We start from the raw sequence: 21,263 nt of genomic DNA on the forward strand, positions 1-21,263 counted from the left end.
ATCCGCCCGATCGCGAACCCGCCCGATCGTGAACCCGCCCGATCGTGAACCCGCCCGATCGCGAACCCGCCCGATCGTAAATCCGCCCGATCGCGAACCCTGCCGATCGCGAACCCGCCCGATCGCGAACCCGCCCGATCGTGAATCCGCCCGATGGTGAACCTGCCGATCGTGAACCCGCCCGATCGTGAATCCGCCCGATTGTGAATCCGCCCGATCGTGAACCCGCCCGATCGCGAACCCGCCCGATCGTGAATCCGCCCGATGGTGAACCTGCCGATCGTGAACCCGCCCGATCGTGAATCCGCCCGATTGTGAACCCGCCCGATCGTGAACCCGCCCGATCGTGAACCTGCCGATCGCGAACCCTGCCGATCGCGAACCCGCCCGATCATAAATCCGCCCGATTGTGAACCCGCCCGATGGTGAACTCGCCCGATGGTGAACCTGCCCGATCGTGAACCTGCCCGATCGCGAACCCGCCCGATCATAAATCCGCCCGATGGTGAACTCGCCCGATGGTGAACCTGCCCGATCGTGAACCTGCCCGATCATGAATCCGCCCGATCCCCACACTTTCCAGGAGTAATGATCAGATGCCAATCAGGAGAGGAAACCCGAGCTGATTTCACCCACCCCGCCCACTAGCTCAGGGATACTGAGGCCAAATGCCTCTCGTTGCCCCAGCTGCGATGAGCTACATCAGCAAAGACTGGGAAGTCCAAGGGGAGATATTCCTGGGCCAGGGAGCTGATTCTTGCACTGGGCCAAGTATTCATCGAGTCACCGGGCCGGTTATTCACCCAGTCACCGGGCCGGTCATTCACCGAGTCACCGGGCCGGTCATTCACCGAGTCACCGGGCCGGTCATTCACCCAGTCCCCGGGCCGGTCATTCACCGAGTCACCGGGCCGGTCATTCACCCAGTCCCCGGGCCGGTCATTCACCCAGTCACCGGGCCGGTCATTCACCCAGTCCCCGGGCCGGTCATTCACCGAGTCGCCGGGCCGGCCATTCACCCAGTCGCCGGGCCGGTCATTCACCCAGTCACCGGGCCGGTCATTCACCGAGTCGCCGGGCCGGTCATTCACCCAGTCGCCGGGCCGGTCATTCACCCAGTCACCGGGCCGGTCATTCACCCAGTCCCCGGGCCGGTCATTCACCGAGTCGCCGGGCCGGCCATTCACCCAGTCGCCGGGCCGGTCATTCACCCAGTCACCGGGTCGGTCATTCACCCAGTCACCGGGCCGGTCATTCACCCAGTCACCGGGCCGGTCATTCACCGAGTCACCGGGCCGGTCATTCACCCAGTCCCCGGGCCGGTCATTCACCCAGTCGCCGGGCCGGTCATTCACCGAGTCGCCGGGCCGGTCATTCACCGAGTCGCCGGGCCGGCCATTCACCCAGTCGCCGGGCCGGTCATTCACCGAGTCACCGGGCCGGTCATTCACCGAGTCACCGGGCCAGTTATTCACCCAGTCACCGAGCCGGTCATTCACCCAGTCCCCGGGCCGGTCATTCACCGAGTCACCGGGCCGGTCATTCGCCCAGTCCCCGGGCAGGTCATTCACCGAGTCGCCGGGCCGGTCATTCACCGAGTCACCGGGCCGGTCATTCACCCAGTCCCCGGGCCGGTCATTCACCCAGTCACCGGGCCGGTCATTCACCCAGTCCCCGGGCCGGTCATTCACCGAGTCGCCGGGCCGGCCATTCACCCAGTCGCCGGGCCGGTCATTCACCCAGTCACCGGGCCGGTCATTCACCGAGTCGCCGGGCCGGTCATTCACCCAGTCGCCGGGCCGGTCATTCACCCAGTCACCGGGCCGGTCATTCACCCAGTCCCCGGGCCGGTCATTCACCGAGTCGCCGGGCCGGCCATTCACCCAGTCGCCGGGCCGGTCATTCACCCAGTCACCGGGTCGGTCATTCACCCAGTCACCGGGCCGGTCATTCACCCAGTCACCGGGCCGGTCATTCACCGAGTCACCGGGCCGGTCATTCACCCAGTCCCCGGGCCGGTCATTCACCCAGTCGCCGGGCCGGTCATTCACCGAGTCGCCGGGCCGGTCATTCACCGAGTCGCCGGGCCGGCCATTCACCCAGTCGCCGGGCCGGTCATTCACCGAGTCACCGGGCCGGTCATTCACCGAGTCACCGGGCCGGTTATTCACCCAGTCACCGAGCCGGTCATTCACCCAGTCCCCGGGCCGGTCATTCACCGAGTCACCGGGCCGGTCATTCGCCCAGTCCCCGGGCAGGTCATTCACCGAGTCGCCGGGCCGGTCATTCACCGAGTCACCGGGCCGGCCATTCACCCAGTCACCGGGCCGGTCATTCACCCAGTCACCGGGCCGGTCATTCACCCAGTCACCGGGCCGGTCATTCACCCAGTCGCCGGGCCGGTCATTCACCCAGTCGCCGGGCCGGTCATTCACCCAGTCCCCGGGCCGGTCATTCACCCAGTCACCGGGCCGGTCATTCACCCAGTCACCGGGCCGGTCATTCACCGAGTCGCCGGGCCGGCCATTCACCCAGTCACCGGGCCGGTCATTCACCCAGTCACCGGGCCGGTCATTCACCCAGTCACCGGGCCGGTCATTCACCCAGTCACCGGGCCGGTCATTCACCGAGTCACCGGGCCGGTCATTCACCCAGTCCCCGGGCCGGTCATTCACCCAGTCGCCGGGCCGGTCATTCACCGAGTCGCCGGGCCGGTCATTCACCGAGTCACCGGGCCGGCCATTCACCCAGTCACCGGGCCGGTCATTCACCGAGTCACCGGGCCGGTCATTCACCGAGTCACCGGGCTGGTTATTCACCCAGTCACCGGGCCGGTCATTCACCCAGTCCCCGGGCCAGTCATTCACCGAGTCACCGGGCCGGTCATTCACCCACTCCCCGGGCCAGCCATTCACCCAGTCACCGGGCCGGTCATTCACCGAGTCACCGGGCCGGTCATTCACCGAGTCACCGGGCCGGTTATTCATCCAGTCACCGAGCCGGTCATTCACCCAGTCCCCGGGCCGGTCATTCACCGAGTCACCGGGCCGGTCATTCACCCAGTCCCCGGGCTGGTCATTCACCGAGTCGCCGGGCCGGTCATTCACCGAGTCACCGGGCCGGCCATTCACCCAGTCACCGGGCCGGTCATTCACCCAGTCACCGGGCCGGTCATTCACCCAGTCACCGGGCCGGTCATTCACCCAGTCGCCGGGCCGGTCATTCACCCAGTCGCCGGGCCGGTCATTCACCCAGTCCCCGGGCCGGTCATTCACCCAGTCCCCGGGCCGGTCATTCACCCAGTCACCGGGACGGTCATTCACCGAGTCACCGGGCCAGTCATTCACCCAGTCACCAGGCCGCTCATTCACCGAGTCACCGGGCCGGTCATTCACCCAGTCACCAGGCCGGTCATTCACCGAGTCACCGGGCCGGTCATTCACCCAGTCACCGGGCCGGTCATTCACCCAGTCACCGGGCCGGTCATTCACCCAGTCACCGGGCCGGTCATTCACCGAGTCACCGGGCCGGTCATTCACCGAGTCACCGGGCCGGTCATTCACCGAGTCACTGGAGGTAGGAATGTTAAACAATGACAACTGGTCACCAATCAGAAAACAATGCCACGGTGGTGGAGAGTGATATCATTAATTTTAGCTATGAGGAAAGATTGGAGAGGCTGGGGTTGTTCTCTTTGGAACAGAGGAGGCTGAGGGGAGATTTAATTGAGGTGTACAAAATTATGAGGGGCCGAGATAGAGTGGATAGGAAGGACCTATTTCCCTTAGCGGGGGGGACAATAACCAGGAGGCATAGATTTAAAGTAATTGGTAGAAGGATTAGAGGGGAGCTGAGGAGAATTTTTTCCCCCAGAGGGTGGTGGGGGTCTGGAACTCACTGCCTGAGAGGGTGGGAGAGGCAGAAACCCTCAACTCATTTAAAAAGTACCTGGATGAGCACCTGAAGAGCCGTGACCTACAGGGCTACGGACCAAGTGCGGGAAAGTGGGATTAAGCTGGATAGCTCTTTTTTGGCCAGCACGGACTCAATGGGCCAAATGGCCTCCTTCTGTGCAGTAACTTTCTATGATTCTAGGATTATAAGATGTACAAACCAGGCTTTTTGCCATCTTCAGATTCTTTTGAGGCATCTGAAAGAGAAAGGAATGAAGATCGGTTAATACATCGAAATAATACATGTTACGTGGAGAGATTGGAGAAACTGGGATTGTTCTCCTTGGAGCAGAGAAGGTTAAGGGGAGATTTGATCGAGGTGTTCAAAATCATGAAGGGTTTTGATAGAGTAAATAAGGAGAAACTGTTTCCAGTGGCAGAAGGGTCGGTAACCAGAGGACACAGATTTAAGGTGATCGGCAAAAGGGGAGATGAGGAGATTTTTTTTTTATGCAGCGAGTTGTTCTGATCTGGAATTCACTGCCTGAACGGGCGGTGGAAGCAGATTCAATAATAACTTTCAAAAGGGAATTGAAGAGGAAAAATTTGCAGGGCTTTGGAGAAAGAGCATAGAATCATAGAATCATAGAAGTTACAACATGGAAACAGGCCCTTCGGCCCAACATGTCCATGTCGCCCAGTATATACCACTAAGCTAGTCCCAATTGCCTGCACTTGGCCCATATCCCTCGATACCCATCTTCCCCATGTAACTGTCCAAATGCTTTTTAAAAGACAAAATTGTACCCGCCTCTACTACTGCCTCTGGCAGCTCGTTCCAGACACTCACCACCCTTTGAGTGAAAAAATTGCCCCTCTGGATCCTTTTGTATCTCTCCCCTCTCACCTTAAATCTGTGCCCCCTCGTTATAGACTCCCCTACCTTTGGGAAAAGATTTTGACTATCGACCTTATCTATGCCCCTCATTATTTTATAGACTTCTATAAGATCACCCCTTAACCTCCAGGGAATAAAGTCCCAGTCTGTCTAACCTCTCCCTGTAAGTCAAACCATCAAGTCCCGGTAGCATCCTAGTAAATCTTTTCTGCACTCTTTCTAGTTTAATAATATCCTTTCTATAATAGGGTGACCAGAACTGTACACAGTACTCCAAGTGTGGCCTCACCAATGCCCTGTACAACTTCAACAAGACATCCCAACTCCTGCATTCAATGTTCTGACCAATGAAACCAAGCATGCTGAATGCCTTCTTCACCACCCTATCCACCTGTGACTCCACTTTCAAGGAGCTATGAATCTGTACTCCTAGATCTCTTTGTTCTATAACTCTCCCCAACACCCTACCATTAACGGAGTAGGTCCTGGCCCGATTCGATCTACCAAAATGCATCACCTCACATTTATCTAAATTAAACTCCATCTGCCATTCATCGGCCCACTGGCCCAATTTATCAAGATCCCGTTGCAATCCTAGATAACCTTCTTCACTGTCCACAATGCCACCAATCTTGGTGTCATCTGCAAACTTACTAACCATGCCTCCTAAATTCTCATCCAAATCATTAATATAAATAACAAATAACAGCGGACCCAGCACCGATCCCTGAGGCACACCGCTGGACACAGGCCTCCAGTTTGAAAAACAACCCTCTACAACCACCCTCTGTCTTCTGTCGTCAAGCCAATGTTGTATCCAATTGGCTACCTCACCTTGGATCCTGTGAGATTTAACCTTATGTAACAACCTACCATGCGGTACCTTGTCAAAGGCTTTGCTAAAGTCCATGTAGACCACGTCTACTGCACAGCCCCCATCTATCTTCTTGGTTACCCCTTCAAAAAACTCAATCAAATTCGTGAGACATGATTTTCCACTCACAAAACCATGCTGACTGTTCCTAATCAGTCCCTGCCTCTCCAAATGCCTGTAGATCCTGTCTCTCAGAATACCCTCTAACAACTTACCCACTACAGATGTCAGGCTCACCGGTCTGTAGTTCCCAGGTTTTTCTCTGCCGCCCTTCTTAAACAAAGGCACAACATTTGCTACCCTCCAATCTTCAGGCACCTCACCTGTAGCTGTCGATGATTCCTCCCTAACCTCCCATAACGTCCTGGGATACATTTCATCAGGTCCCGGAGATTTATCTACCTTGATGCGCGTTAAGACTTCCAGCACCTCCCTCTCTGTAATATGTACACTCCTCAAGACATCACTATTTATTTCCCCAAGTTCCCTAACATCCATGCCTTTCTCAACCGTAAATACCGATGTGAAATATTCATTCAGGATCTCACCCATTTCTTGTGGTTCCGCACATAGATGACCTTGTTGATCCTTAAGAGGCCCTACTCTCTCCCTAGTTACTCTTTTGCCCTTTATGTATTTGTAGAAGCTCTTTGGATTCTCCTTTGCCTTATCTGCCAAAGCAATCTCATGTCCCCTTTTTGCCCTCCTGATTTCTCTCTTAAAAGAAAAAGGGTGGCTAAGGCAAACATAGGTCCCTTAGAGGATGAGACCGGGAAATTAATGGTGGGAAACATGGAGATGGCAAAAATGCTGAACAAATATTTTGTTTCAGTCTTTACAGTAGAGGACACTAAGAATATCCCAACACTGGACAAACAGGGGACTCTCGGGGGGGAGGAGCTAAATACGATTAAAATCACTCAGGAGATGGTACTCAGTAAAATAATGGGACTCAAGGCGGATAAATCCCCTGGACCTGATGGCTTCCATCCTAGGGTCTTGAGGGAAGTGGCAGTAGGGATTGTGGATGCTTTGGTGATAGTTTTCCAAAATTCCCTGGACTCAGGAGAGGTCCCGGCAAATTGGAAAACTGCTAATGTAACACCGTTATTTAAAAAGGGTAGTAGGCAGAAGGCTGGAAATTATAGGCCAGTTAGCTTAACATCTGTGGTGGGTAAAATTTTGGAGTCTATTATTAAGGAGACAGTAACGGAACATTTAGATAAGCATAATTTAATAGGACAAAGCCAGCATGGCTTTATGAAGGGGAAGTCATGTCTGACAAATTTGCTTGAGTTCTTCGAGGATATAACGTATAGGGTGGATAAAGGGGAACCAGTGGACATAGTGTATTTAGACTTCCAGAAGGCATTCGACAAGGTGCCACATAAAAGATTATTACTTAAGATAAAAAATCACGGGATTGGGGGTAATATTCTGGCATGGGTGGAGGATTGGTTATCGAACAGGAAGCAGAGAGTTGGGATAAATGGTTCATTTTCGGACTGGCAACCAGTAACCAGTGGTGTTCCACAGGGGTCGGTGCTGGGTCCCCAACTCTTTACAATCTATGTTAACGATTTGGAGGAGGGGACCGAGTGCAACATATCAAAATTTGCAGATGATACAAAGATGGGAGGGAAAGTAGAGAGTGAGGAGGACATAAAAAACCTGCAAGGGGATATAGACAGGCTGGGTGAGTGGGCGGAGATTTGGCAGATGCAATATAATATTGGAAAATGTGAGGTTATGCACTTTGGCAGGAAAAATCAGAGAGCAAGTTATTTTCTTAATGGCGAGAGACTGGAAAGTACTGCAGTACAAAGGGATCTGGGGGTCCTAGTGCAAGAAAATCAAAAAGTTGGTATGCAGGTGCAGCAGGTGATCAAGAAAGCCAACGGAATGTTGGCTTTTATTGCTAGGGGGATAGAATATAAAAACAAGGAGGTATTGCTGCAGTTATATAAGGTATTGGTGAGACCGCACCTGGAATACTGCATACAGTTTTGGTCTCCATACTTAAGAAAAGACATACTTGCTCTCGAGGCAGTACAAAGGTTCACTCGGTTAATCCCGGGGATGAGGGGGCGGACATATGAGGAGAGGTTGAGTAGATTGGGTCTCTACTCATTGGAGTTCAGAAGAATGAGAGGCGATCTTATTGAAACATATAAGATTGTGAAGGGTCTTGATCGGGTGGATGCAGTAAGGATGTTCCCAAAGATGGGTGAAACTAGAACTAGGGGGCAAAATCTTAGAATAAGGGGCTGCTCTTTCAAAACTGAGATGAGGAGAAACTTCTTCACTCAGAGGGTGGTAGGTCTGTGGAATTTGCTGCCCCAGGAAGCTGTGGAAGCTACATCATTAGATAAATTTAAAACAGAAATAGACAGTTTCCTAGAAGTAAAGGGAATTAGGGGTTATGGGGAGCGGGCAGGAAATTGGACATGAAGCTGAGTTCGGATCGGTCAATCCCCTGTGGGTGGCGGAGAGGGCCCAGGGGCTATGTGGCCGGGTCCTGCTCCGACTTCTTGTGTTCTTTAGATTTGTGGTTGGGATCAGATCAGCCATGATCTTATTGAATGGCGGAGCGGGCTCGAGGGGCCGATTGGCCTACTCCTGCTCCAATTTCTTATGTTCTTATGTTCTTATAACTCTACTCCAGCAATCTCTATACTCTTCAAGGGATCCACTTGATCCCAGCTGCCTATGCATGTCATATGCCTCCTTCTTCTTTTTGACTAGGGCCTCAATCTCCCGAGTCATCCAAGGTTCCCTACTTCTACCAGCCTTGCCCTTCACTTTATAAGGAATGTGCTTACCCTGAACCCTGGTTAACACACTTTTGAAAGCCTCCCACTTACCAGACGTCCCTTTGCCTGCCAACAGACTCTCCCAATCAACTTCTGAAAGTTCCTGTCTAATACCATCAAAATTGGCCTTTCCCCAATTTAGAATTTTAACTTTTGGGCCAGACCTATCCTTCTCCATAGCTATCTTAAAACTAATGGAATTATGATCACTGGTCCCAAAGTGATCCCTCACTAACAATTCTGTCACCTGCCCTTCCTTATTTCCCAAGAGGAGGTCAAGTTTTGCCCCCTCTCTAGTCGGGCCATCCACATACTGAATGAGAAATTCCTCCTGAATACACTCAACAAATTTCTCTCCATCCAAGCCCCTAATGCTATGGCTGTCCCAGTCAATGTTGGGAAAGTTAAAGTCCCCTACTATTACCACCCTATTTTCCTTGCAGCTGTCTGTAATCTCCTTACATATTTGCTCCTCAATTTCCCGTTGACTATTTGGGGGTCTGTCGTACAATCCTATCAAAGTGATCTCTCCCTTCTTATTTTTCCGGACAGATGGTCTGAGAAAGCAGGGCAAAGACCAAGGGAAGTCTAGATTAAACTTCCCTCGGATATATCCCCTCTCACTACTGCCGTGATGTTCTCCCTAATCAAGAACGCAACTCCCCCTCCTCTCTTACCTCCTGCTCTATCTTTCCTATAGCATCTGTACCCTGGAACATTGAGCTGCCAGTCCTGCCCCTCCCTTAGCCATGTTTCAGTAATAGCTATAACATCCCAGTCCCATGTACCCATCCATGCCCTGAGTTCATCTGCCTTGCCCATCAGACTTCTTGCATTGAAATAAATGCAGTTTAATCTAGACTTCCCTTGGTCTTTGCCCTGCTTTCTCAGACCATCTGTCCGGTCATGTTCTGTACACTCTCCCTTACTGCCTTTTGTTTCTGTCACCACTTTACTTCCCACTGACTTCCTGCATCGGTTCCCATCCCCCTGCCACATTAGTTTAAACCCTCCCATTGAGAAATCTTGTATCTGGGGCAGAGGCACGGGCTTTATGGCAGCCCCTAAATATTTAACTTAAAATATTTAACAGAGAAGGTTGCGAGGAGATTTGATCGAGGTATTCAAAATTATGAAGGGTCTAGACAGAGTGGATAGAGAGAAACTGCTCCCATTGGCGGAAGGGTCAAGAACCAGAGGACATAGATTTAAGGTGATTGACAAAAGAACCAAAGGTGACATGAGGAAAAACTTTTTTACACAGCGAGTGGTCAGGATCTGGAATGCGCTGCCCGAGGGGGTGGTGGAGGCAGATTCAATCATGGCCTTCAAAAGGGAACTGGATAAGTACTTGAAAGGAAAAAACTTGCAGGGCTGCAGGGATAGGGCGGGAGAGTGGGACTAGCTGGATTGCTCTCGCATCGAGCCAGCATGGACTCGATGGGCCGAATGGCTTCTTTCCGTGCTGTAACATTTCTATGATTCTATGCAGCCCCAGTCTGACATGAGCTCCTAAACCTGAGTGAGCTGCACTCTGCCCAACATCAGGGCTGGACGTTTGGTCAGTTAGTCAGTAAGTCTTTCCTTACCAAAGATCTGGCCACATTTACTGGTCTTTCTTTGGTTGTGAAACAAGATGACAAGATATATCTCAGCAATAAACAGCCCCTAAACATTTTGAAGCAGAGGAATAGTCAGCCCCGAGAGAGAGAGAGAGAGAGAGAGAGTGGCAGAGAGAGAGGAGAGAGAGGGAGAAAGGCAGAGAAAGAGACAGAGACAGAGAGAGAGGTAGTGGGAGAGACACAAAGAGAGAGAGGCAGAGAGAGAGAAAGACAGAGAGAGAGAGAGACGGAGAGAGGGACAGAGAGAGTCAGAGAGAGACAGACAGACAGATAAGGAGAGAGCCAGAGACAGAGGGGGAGAGAGACAGAGACAGAGAGAGAAGAGAGAGAGATGAGACAGAGACACAGACACAGATGGAGAGACAGAGAGACGGACAGAGAGAAACAGAGACAGAAAAAGAGAGAGACAGAGACAAAGAGAGAGATAATGAGAACAACAGAGTGAGAGAGAGAGAGAGAGAGACAGATAGCGAGAGGGAGAGAGACAGAGAGAGAGAGAGAGAGAGAGAGAGAGATATGAGACAGGGAGAGACACAGAGGGAGAGACAGAGAGACGGACAGAGAGAGACAGAGACTGAAAAAGAGAGAGACAGAGACAAAGAGAGAGACAATGAGAACAACAGAGAGAGAGAGACGGAGAGAGAGAGACAAAGAGAGAGGGAGACAGTGAGAGAGACAGAGAGAGAGAGAGAGATGAGACAGAGAGTGACAGAGACAGAGACAGACAGAGAGAGAGAGAGAGAGAGAGACAGAGAGAGAGAGACAGGGAGAGACAGAGAGAGAGACAGAGAATTAGAGAGAGACTGAGACAGACAGAGACAAAGACAGAAAAAGAGAGAGACAGAGACAACGAGAGAGACAGAGAGACAGAGAGAGAGAGACAGAGACAACGAGAGAGACAGAGAGAGACAGAGACAGAGACAGAGGGCAAGACGAGGGGGATTAATTCTGGATGGCTCCAACAAAGAATGAGCACAGAACAAGCCCCCACCTTCAACGGCCTCTTTCTGTGCAGCAAAGTCCAATGATTCAATGGTTCTTAAGTTTACGGGCCCACTCCGTCACTCACTCACTCACTCACTCATTCACTCCATCACCCCATCACTCACTCACTCCATCACTCACTCACTCACTCCATCACTCACTCACTCACTCCATCACTCACTCACTCACTCCATCACTCACTCACTCCATCACTCACTCACTCCATCACTCACTCCATCACCCACTCACTCCATCACTCACTCACTCACTCACTCCATCACTCAATCACTCACTCACTCCATCACTCACTCACTCCATCACTCACTCACTCCATCACTCACTCACTCCATCACTTTACTACAAGCGATGATTGAGATGGAGATTGTAACATAATTTAAAAAGTAATTAGGTAAGTATTTGAAAAGGAAGAATATAAAAAAGGATGTGTGGAAAGGTCAGGGAAATGGGATTAGCATCACTAGAGATAGATAGAGAGATAGATAGAAAAACAGACATAGGGACAGGAGAAGGCCATTCAGCCCTTTGAGCCTGTTCTGCCATTCAATTAGATTGTGACTGATCTGTATTTCAACTCTATTTATCTGCCTTGGTTCCATATATACCCTCGATAATCTTACCCAACAAAACCCCACCAATCTCCGTCTCAGACAGTCTCACCTAGTTCCCCTTTAAATGACTGTCTGTCCCTCCAGAAAGGACGACCCTCACTGCCCGTTATCTATGTGCAGATTGAGCAAACAGCGGGAAAGCCCAGCCAAACAGCGGGCGAGCGTTTGTAAGCATTGCGAGCCGACCCTGGACGGTGCCCGGTCACGAAAGGCCGCAATGGGAGGGAGGGGGGTGGGGGAGGAATCTCTCGTCGTTCCGTCGGAGCCCTAAGTCCACGGAGCTTGTCACGGAGACTGGGAATATTTACCCTGCTGCGTTTCACACACACACACACACAAAAAAAACACACATGGTCGCATAAAAGGAACGAGGCGAGTGTTCGACTCCTGGTTGCTCTCTTACCCCCGGCTTGGCTCAGCACAACGAAAGCCACGTATCCCAGCGAGATCCAGAGTGCCCAGCTCCTCATTGTGAGATGTCTGACTCTGCGAGTGATGAGAGAGAGAGAGAGAGAGAGAGAGATGTCTCAACCGTGTGAGGACGGCAGAGAACTTGGTGTTTTTAGTGCTTACTTACTTGGTATAAATACCGGCTGGAAATACCAAGCCAATCTCAGGGAGTCGTGCCCAGAGTTATTTTAACACACACACGTGTCTGGGCCTCACCCTCCCCTCAGTCACAATTTCTGTGTAATTCTGTATAATTTCAACCCCAGTGGTGTGTTATTTTGTTCTTAAGGTCTTTGGTCCCCTAATGCGGGAGGCTGCGAGGGCTGCACATCAGGAGCTGATTAGATGACGTTATCTTTGGGTTTAAAGATTCTGAAAAGGTTGGCAAAACTGAGGGAAACTTAGCGAAGAGCCAAGATTTGTAATGCAGGTTGGAAAGAGTAGGGGGAACAAGACAAAGCAAACTTTGGAAGGTAAGCAACAACTTAGATATGCGGGTCGATCTGTCACTGAGTGGCGTGGAGGGGGAGTCAGCCTAAGGGGGGAATGACCCTTTGGCACTGCCCCTCGTCGGAGGGCCTGGATGAAGCAGTTGGCGACGAGCAATGTTAACTTTGACCATTGGACTCGGATGCCCAGAGCATCTAGATGATTGGTAAGACCCAAGCTACCCTGGGTAGGTCTTGCCACCGTGGAGAGGGGAGGAGCCCATTGTATGGTTTATGAGGAACGACAGCTGCTCTACGGTGTGTTATCTGGACGTCAGGTACGAGAACAGGAGCTCAAATATCCGGGGCTTGGTACCGATCGTGGCTGAGCTGCAGGGAGGTGAGTGGCTGCTGCTGAATTCCTCACCTCCAACTGGTGAAACACAAACGCTCGTGACTTCTCACACCTTGGTCTCCAGGTGACAACACCCAAGTCTCAGAGTCTCTTCATCAACTGTGCAACGGAGATCTGGGGAGGAAAGAACTACCGCACATCTGGAGTGTCCATTAGAATCATAGAATGTTACACCATAGGAGGGGGCCATTCAGCCCATCGTGCCTGTGCTGGCTCTTTGAAAGAGCTATCCAATTAGTCCCATTCCCCTGCTCTTTCCCCATAGCCCTGTAAATTTTTCCTCTTCAAGTATTTATCCAATTCCCTTTTGAAAGTTACTATTGAATTTGCTTTCAGGCAGTGAATTCCAGATCATAATAACTCGCTGCGTAAAAAAATGTTTCCTCATGTCGCCTCTGGTTCTTCTGCCAATCACCTTAAATCTGTGTCCTCTGGTTACCGACCCTTCTGCCACTGGAAACAGTTTCTCCTTATTTACTCTATCAAAACCCTCCATGATTTTGAACACCTCAATCAAATCTCCTCTTAACCTTCTCTCCTCTGAGGAGAACAATCCCAGCTTCTCCAGTCTATCCACATAACTGAAGTCCCTCATCCCTGGAACCATTCTGGTAAATCTCTTCTGCACCCTCTCTAAGACCTTGACATCCTTCCTAAAGATTGGTGCCCAAAATTGAACACAATACTCCAGCTGGGGCCTAACCAGTGTTTTATAAAGGTTTAGCATAACTTCCTTGCTTTTGTACTCTATGCCTCTATTAATGAAGCCCAGGATCCCGTATAACAACCTTCTCAAATTGTCCTGCCACCTTCAAAGATTTCTTTTGACCATCACTGTGGTCAGGTGGGTGGTGATAATGTTGAACTGTGCTGTTCACCGTGAGCTCGGGAGGAGATCGTGGTCCCTATTGTCCATCCAGTGACGGCTCAAACCCACAAGTATCAGCTATCCATCAGCCAATTACCCTCTTTGGGGTGGGGGGAGGGGAGGGAAAAGGTGAGCGGGTCTCTTTGGGATCATGTGACTCCAAGATGATGCGCCTGGTGAAATAAGCATGGCACCAAGTCAACACCCAGTCGTTGTTGTCATCTTCGTCCTCATCGTCTTCATCTTCATCATCTTCATCATCCTCGTCCTCGTCGTCATCATCATCATAAGAACATAAGAGATAGGAGCAGGAGTGGAGCCTGCTCCATCATTCAATCAGATCATGGATGATCTTCGACCTCAACTCCACTTTCCCTCCCGATCCCCATATCCCTTGATTCCCCTAGAGTCCAAAAATCTATCGATCTCAGCCTTGAATATATTCAACGACTCAGCATCCACAACCCTCTGGAGTAGAGAATTCCAAAGATTGACAATCCTCTGAGTGAAGAAATTCCTCCTTATCTCAGTCTCAAATGGCCGACCCCTTATCCTGAGACTATGCCCCCTAGTTCTGGACTCTCTCAGCATCTACCCTGTCAAGCCCCTTCAGAATCTTATACATTTCAATTAGATCACCTCTCATTCTTCTAAACTCCAGAGAGTATCGGCCCATTCCACTCAATCTCTCCTCAAAGGCCAACCCTCTCATCCCAGGAATCAATCTAGTGAACCTTCGTTGCACCGCCTCTAAGGCAAGTATATCCTTCTTTAGGTAAGAAGACCAAAACTGTACACAGTGCTCCAGGTGAGGCCTCACCAAAGCCCTGTAGAATTGTAGTAAGACTTCCTTACTCTTGTACTCCAACCCCCTTGCAATAAAGGCCAACATACCATTTGCTTTCCTAATTTCCTGCTGTACCTGCACGTTAACTTTTTGTGTTTCTTGTACGAGGGCACCCAAGTCTCTCTGAACACCAACATTTAATAATTTCTCACCATTTAAAAAATATTCTGTTTTTCTATTCTTTCTACCAAAGTGAATAACCTCACATTTCCCCACATTATACTCCATCTGCCACCTTCCTGCCCACTCACTTAACCTGTCTGTATCCCTTTGCAGACTCTGTTTCCTCCTCACAGCTTACTTTCCCACCTAGCTTTGTATCATCAGCAAACTTGGATACATTACACTCGGTCCCTTTATCATCATCTTCATCATCATCTCCATCTTCATCTTCACCATCATCATCGTCATCCTCATCTTCATCATCATCTTCTTCATCATCTTCTTCATCATCTTCTTCATCATCATCCCCTTCATCATCATCTTCATCTTCATCATCTTCATCCTCATCTTCATCATCCTCATCTTCATCATCCTCATCTTCATCATCCTCATCTTCATCATCCTCATACTCATCATCCTCATCTGCATCCCGATCTTCGGCTTCATCGTCATTATCTTCATCTTCATCAACATCTTCATCTTCATCATCATCTTCATCCTCAACATCATCATCTTCATCTTCATCCTCATCTTCATCATCCTCATCTTCATCATCATCCTCATCCTATCTTCATCATCATCATCCTCATCCTATCTTCATCATCCTGATCTTCAGCTTCATCTTCATCCTCATCTTCATCATCATCCTCATCCTATCTTCAAGATCTTCATCCTGATCTTCAGTTTCATCTTCATTATCTTCATCCTCATCTTCATATTCATCTTCATCTTCATCATCATAATCTTCATCTTCATCATCCTCATCTTCATCACCATCTTAATCGTCATCCTCATCTTCATCATAATCTTCATCATCTTCATCATAATGCTCATCATCATAATCTTCATCATCTTCATCATAACCCTCATCAACCTCACCTTAATCCTAATCCTCAACTTCTTCATCATCTTCATCATCTTCCTCTTTATCAGCATCATCTTCATCAACATCAACTTCATCAGCAGCATCTTCATCATCATCTTCATCTTCAGCTTCACCTTCATCTTCATCTTCATCCTCATTTTCATCTTCATCTTCATCAGCCTCATCTTCTTCATCATCTACATCTTCATTATCCTCATCTTCATCTTCTGCATCCTCATCTTCAAAATCATCTTCATCTTCATCCTGATCTTCATCTTCGTCATTATCTTCATCCTGATCTTCATCATTGTCTTCATCTTGATCCTGATCTTCATCTTCGTCATTATCTTCATCCTGATCTTCATCGTCATTATCTTTATCTTCACCCTGATCTTCATCGTCATTATCTTCATCTTCATTCTCATCTTCATCAATATCTTCATCTTCATTCTCATCTTCATCATTATCTCCGTCTTCATCATCCTCATCTTCATCCTCATTTTCCTCATCTTCATCTTCACCATCATCATCAACATCTTCATCATCTTCATCTTCATCTTCATCAACATCTTCACCTTCATCATCTTCCTCGTCAACTTCATCATCTTCATCTTCACCAACATCTTCATCAAATTCATCTTCATCTTCCTCTTCATCATCATCTTCATCTTCATCATCTTCAACATAATCTTCATCATCATCACCAGCATCTTCCTCTTCATCATCAACATCATCATCTTCATCTTCATCTTCATTTTCATTTTCATCTTTATCATCTTCAACATAATCTTCATCATCATCACCAGCATCTTCATCATCATCATCTTCATAATCTTCATCCTCTTCATCTTCATCATCATTATCATGAGTTCAAATCCCGCCACAGCAGCTGGGGAATTTAAATTCAATTAAAAATCTGGAATAAAAAAACGAGTATCAGTAATGGTGGCCATGAAACTTTACTGGCTTGTCGTAAAAACCCATCTGGTTCACTCATGTCCTTTAGGGAAGGAAACCTGCCGTCCTTGCCCGGTCTGGCCTATATGTGACTCCAGACCCACAGCAATGTGGTTGATTCTTAATCGCCCTCTGAAAAGTCATAATAAGAATAAAACCGGACGGACCACCCAGCATCAGACCACTAGGCACCGGACACGACAAAGGCAAACCAAGCCCTGTCGACCCTGCAAAGTCCTCCTCACTAATATCTGGGGACTTGTGCCAAAATTGGGAGAGCTGTCCCACAGACTAGTCAAGCAACAGCCTGACATAGCCACACTCACAGAATCATATCTTTCAGTTAAAGTCCCAGACTCTTCCATCACCATCCCTGGGTATGTCCTGTCCCATCAGCAGGACAAACACCCACCAGAGGTGGCGGTACAGTGATATACAGTCAGGAGGGAGTGGCCCTGGGAGTCCTCAACATTGACTCCGGACCCCATGAAATCTCATGGCATCAGGTCAAACATGGGCAAGGAAACCTCCTGCTGATCACCACCTACCGCCCTCCCTCAGCTGATGAATCAGTCCTCCTCCAGGGTGAGCACCACTTGGAGGAAGCACTGAGGGTAGCAAGGGCACAGAATGTACTCTGGGTGGGGGACTTCAAAGTCCTTCACCAAGAGTGGCTCGGTAGCACCATTATTGACCGAGCTGGCCGAGTCCTGAAGGACATAGCTGCTAGACTGGGCCTGCGGCAGGTGGTGAGCGAACCAACATGAGGGAAAAATCTATTTGACCTCGTCCTCACCAATCTACCTGTCGCAGATGCATCTGTCCATGACAGTATTGGTAGGAGTGACCACCGCACTGAGGACACCATCCAACATGTTGTGTGGCACTACCACTGTGCTAAATGGGATAGATTCAGAACAGATCTAGCAGCTCAAAACTGGGCATCCATGAGGTGCTGTGGGCCATCAGCAGCAGCAGAATTGTATTCCAGCACAATCGAAACCTCATGGCCCGGCATATTCCTCACTCTACCATTACTAACAAGCCAGGGGATCAACCCTGGTTCAATGAGGAGTGTAGAAGAGCATGCCAGGAGCAGCACCTGGCATACCTAAAAATGAGGTGCCAACCTGGTGAAGCTACAACTCAGGACTACATGCATGCTAATCAATGGAAGCAACATGCTATAGACAGAGCTAAGCGATTCCACAACCAACGGATCAGATCAAAGCTCTGCAGTCCTGCCACATCCAGTCGTGAATGGTGGTGGACAATTAAACAACTAACGGGAGGAGGAGGCTCTGCAAACATCCCCATCCTCAATGATGGCAGAGTCCAGCACGTGAGTGCAAAAGACAAGGCTGAAGTGTTTGCAACCATCTTCAGCCAGAAGTGCCAAGTGGATGATCCATCTCGGCCTCCTCCCGATATCCCCATCATCACAGAAGTCAGTCTTCAGCCAATTTGATTCACTCCACGTGATATCAAGAAACAGCTCAGTGCACTGGATACAGCAAAGGCTATGGGCCCCAACAACATCCCGGCTGTAGTGCTGAAGACTTGTGCTCCAGAACTAGCTGCGCCTCTAGCCAAGCTGTTCCAGTACAGCTACAACACTGGCATCTACCCGACAATGTGGAAAATTGCCCAGGTATGTCCTGTCCACAAAAAGCATGACAAATCCAATCCGGCCAATTACCGCCCCATCAGTCTACTCTCAATCATCAGCAAAGTGATGGAAGGTGTCGTCGACAGTGCTATCAAGCGACACTTACTCACCAATAACCTGCTCACCGATGCTCAGTTTGGGTTCTGCCAGGACCACTCGACTCCAGACCTCTTTACAGCCTTGGTCCAAACATGGATAAAAGAGCTGAATTCCAGAGGTGAGGTGAGAGTGACTGCCCTTGACATCAAGGCAGCATTTGACCGAGTGTGGCACCAAGGAGCCCTAGTAAAATTGAAGTCAATGGGAATCGGGGAGAAAACTCTCCAGTGGCTGGAGTCATACCTAGCACAAAGGAAGATGGTAGTGGTTGTTGGAGGCCAATCATCTCAGCCCCAGGGCATTGCTGCAGGAGTTCCTCAGGGCAGTGTCCTAGGCCCAACCATCTTCAGCTGCTTCATCAATGACCTTCCCTCATTGGGAAATGAAGATGCTCGCTGATGATTGCACAGTGTTCAGTTCCATTTGCAACCCCTCGAATAATGAAGCAGTCCGAGCCCGCATGCAGCAAGACCTGGACAACATCCAGGCTCGGGCTCATAAGTGGCAAGTAACATTCACGCCAGACAAGTGCCAGGCAATGACCAACAAGAGACTTCCCCTTGACATTCAACGGCATTACCATTGCCGAATCCCCCACCATCAACATCCTGGGGGTCACCATTGACCAGAAACTTAACTGGACCAGCCATATAAATACTGTGGCTACAAGAGCAGGTCAGAGGCTGGGTATTCTGTGGCGAGTGACTCACCTCCTGACTCCCCAAAGCCTTTCCACCATCTACAAGGCACAAGTCAGGAGTGTGATGGAATACTCTCCACTTGCCTGGATGAGTGCAGTTCCAACAACACTCAAGAAACTCGACACCATCCAGGACAAAGCAGCCCGCTTGATTGGCACCCCATCCACCACCCTAAACATTCACTCCCTTCACCACCGGCGCACAGTGGCTGCAGTGTGTACCATCCACAGGATGTACTGCAGCAACTCGCCAAGGCTTCTTCGACAGCACCTCCCAAACCCGCGACCTCTACCACCTAGAAGGACAAGGGCAGCAGGCACATGGGAACAACACCACCTGCACGTTCCCCTCCAAGTCACACACCATCCCGACTTGGAAATATATCGCCGTTCCTTCATTGTCGCTGGGTCAAAATCCTGGAACTCCCTTCCTAACAGCACTGTGGGAGAACCATCACCACACGGACTGCAGCGGTTCAAGAAGGCGGCTCACCACCACCTTCTCAAGGGCAATTAGGGATGGGCAATAAATGCCGGCCTCGCCAGCGACGCCCGCATCCCGTGAATGAATAAAAAAACTTCATCATCTTCATCTACATCATCTTCTTCATCATCTTCATCGTCACAATCTTTTCTTCGTTATCATCGTCGTCACGGGATAGAAACCAATTAATGGATGCTGTGAGGATGGCAGAGAACTGGAGAGGCGTTCAAAATCATGAAGGGTTTTGATAGAGTAAATAAGGAGAAACTGTTTCCAGTGGCAGGAGGGTCGGTGACCAGAGGACACAGATTGAAGGTGATCGGCAAAAGAGCCAGGGGGGAGATGAGGAGAATTTTTTTACGCAGCGAGTTGTTCTGATCTGGAATGCGCTGCCTGAAAGGGCGGTGGGAGCAGATTCAATAATAACTTTCAAAAGGGAATTGGAGAAATACTTGAGTACGAGAAATTTACAGGGTTATGGGGAAAGAGCAGTGAAATGGGACCAATTGCACAGCTCTTTGAAAGAGCCGGCACAGGCACAATGGGCTGAATGGCCTCCTTCTGTGCTGTAAGAATGAGAACTTATACCCATCAGAAAAGAGAAGACTGAGGGGTGACCTGATAGAGGTATTAAAGATTATGAAAGGATTTGATAGGGTAGACGTAGAGAAGATGTACTACTTGTGGGGGAGACCAGAACTAGGGGCCATTAATCCAATAAAGAATTCAGGAGAATCTTCTTTACCCAGAGAGTGGTGAGAATGTGGAACTCACTCCCACAAGGAGTGGTTTGAGGTGAATAGTGTCGATACATTTAAGGGGAAGCTCGATAAACACACGAGGGAGAAAGGAATAGAAGGATTTACTGATAGGGTGAGATGAAGTAGGGAGGGAGGAGGCTCATGTGGAGCATAAACACCAGCATGGACCTGTTGGGCCGAATGGCCTGTTTCTGTGCTGTACATTCTGTGTAATTCTGTGTACGATTCTATGATTCTAACTTGATGTTTTTAGTGCTTACTTACTTGGTATAAATACCTGCTGGAAATACCAAGCCAATCTCAGGGAGTCGTGCCCAGAGTTATTTTAACACACACACGTGTCTGGGCCTCACCCTCCCCTCAGTCACAATTTCTGTGTAATTCTGTATAATTTCAGCCCCAGTGGTGTGTTATTTTGTTCTTAAGGTCTTTGGTCCCCTAATGCGGGAGGCTGCGAGGGCTGCACATCAGGAGCTGATTAAATGACGTTATCTTTGGGTTTAAAGATTCTGAAAAGGTTGGCAAAACTGAGGGAAACTTAGCGAAGAGCCAAGATTTGTAATGCAGGTTGGAAAGAGTAGGGGGACATGAAACAAGAGGTCCAGTTCCAGCACAGGTACAGCACGGGTTAGATACAGAGTAAAGCTCCCTCTGCACTGTCCCATCAAACACTCCCAGGGCAGGGACAGCACGGGTTCGATACAGAGGAAAGCTCCCTCTACACTGTCCCATCAAACACTCCCAGGGCAGGTACAGGGTTAGATACAGAGTAAAGCTCCCTCTACACTGTCCCATCAAACACTCCCAGCGCAGGTACAGGGTTAGATACAGAGTGAAGCTCCCTC

The 21,263-nt window shown here is 49.7% G+C and overlaps 1 protein-coding gene across 1 annotated transcript; it reads right to left on the bottom strand.

Annotated features, from left to right (window-relative positions):
- Positions 1-15,073: 15,073 nt before the first annotated feature.
- LOC137332597 (mitotic apparatus protein p62-like) lies at positions 15,074-15,741 on the bottom strand (the record flags this gene model as incomplete). Its single annotated transcript, XM_067996547.1, has 2 exons — positions 15,658-15,741; positions 15,074-15,448 (listed from the first exon to the last, which is right to left on the bottom strand). Coding segments are annotated over exons 1-2 (459 nt in total), but the record flags the coding sequence as incomplete, so codon positions are not given.
- Between the last annotated feature and the right edge of the window lie 5,522 nt (positions 15,742-21,263).

Source organism: Heptranchias perlo, chromosome 2, assembly GCF_035084215.1.
Source record: "Heptranchias perlo isolate sHepPer1 chromosome 2, sHepPer1.hap1, whole genome shotgun sequence".
Lineage (NCBI taxonomy): Eukaryota > Metazoa > Chordata > Chondrichthyes > Hexanchiformes > Hexanchidae > Heptranchias > Heptranchias perlo.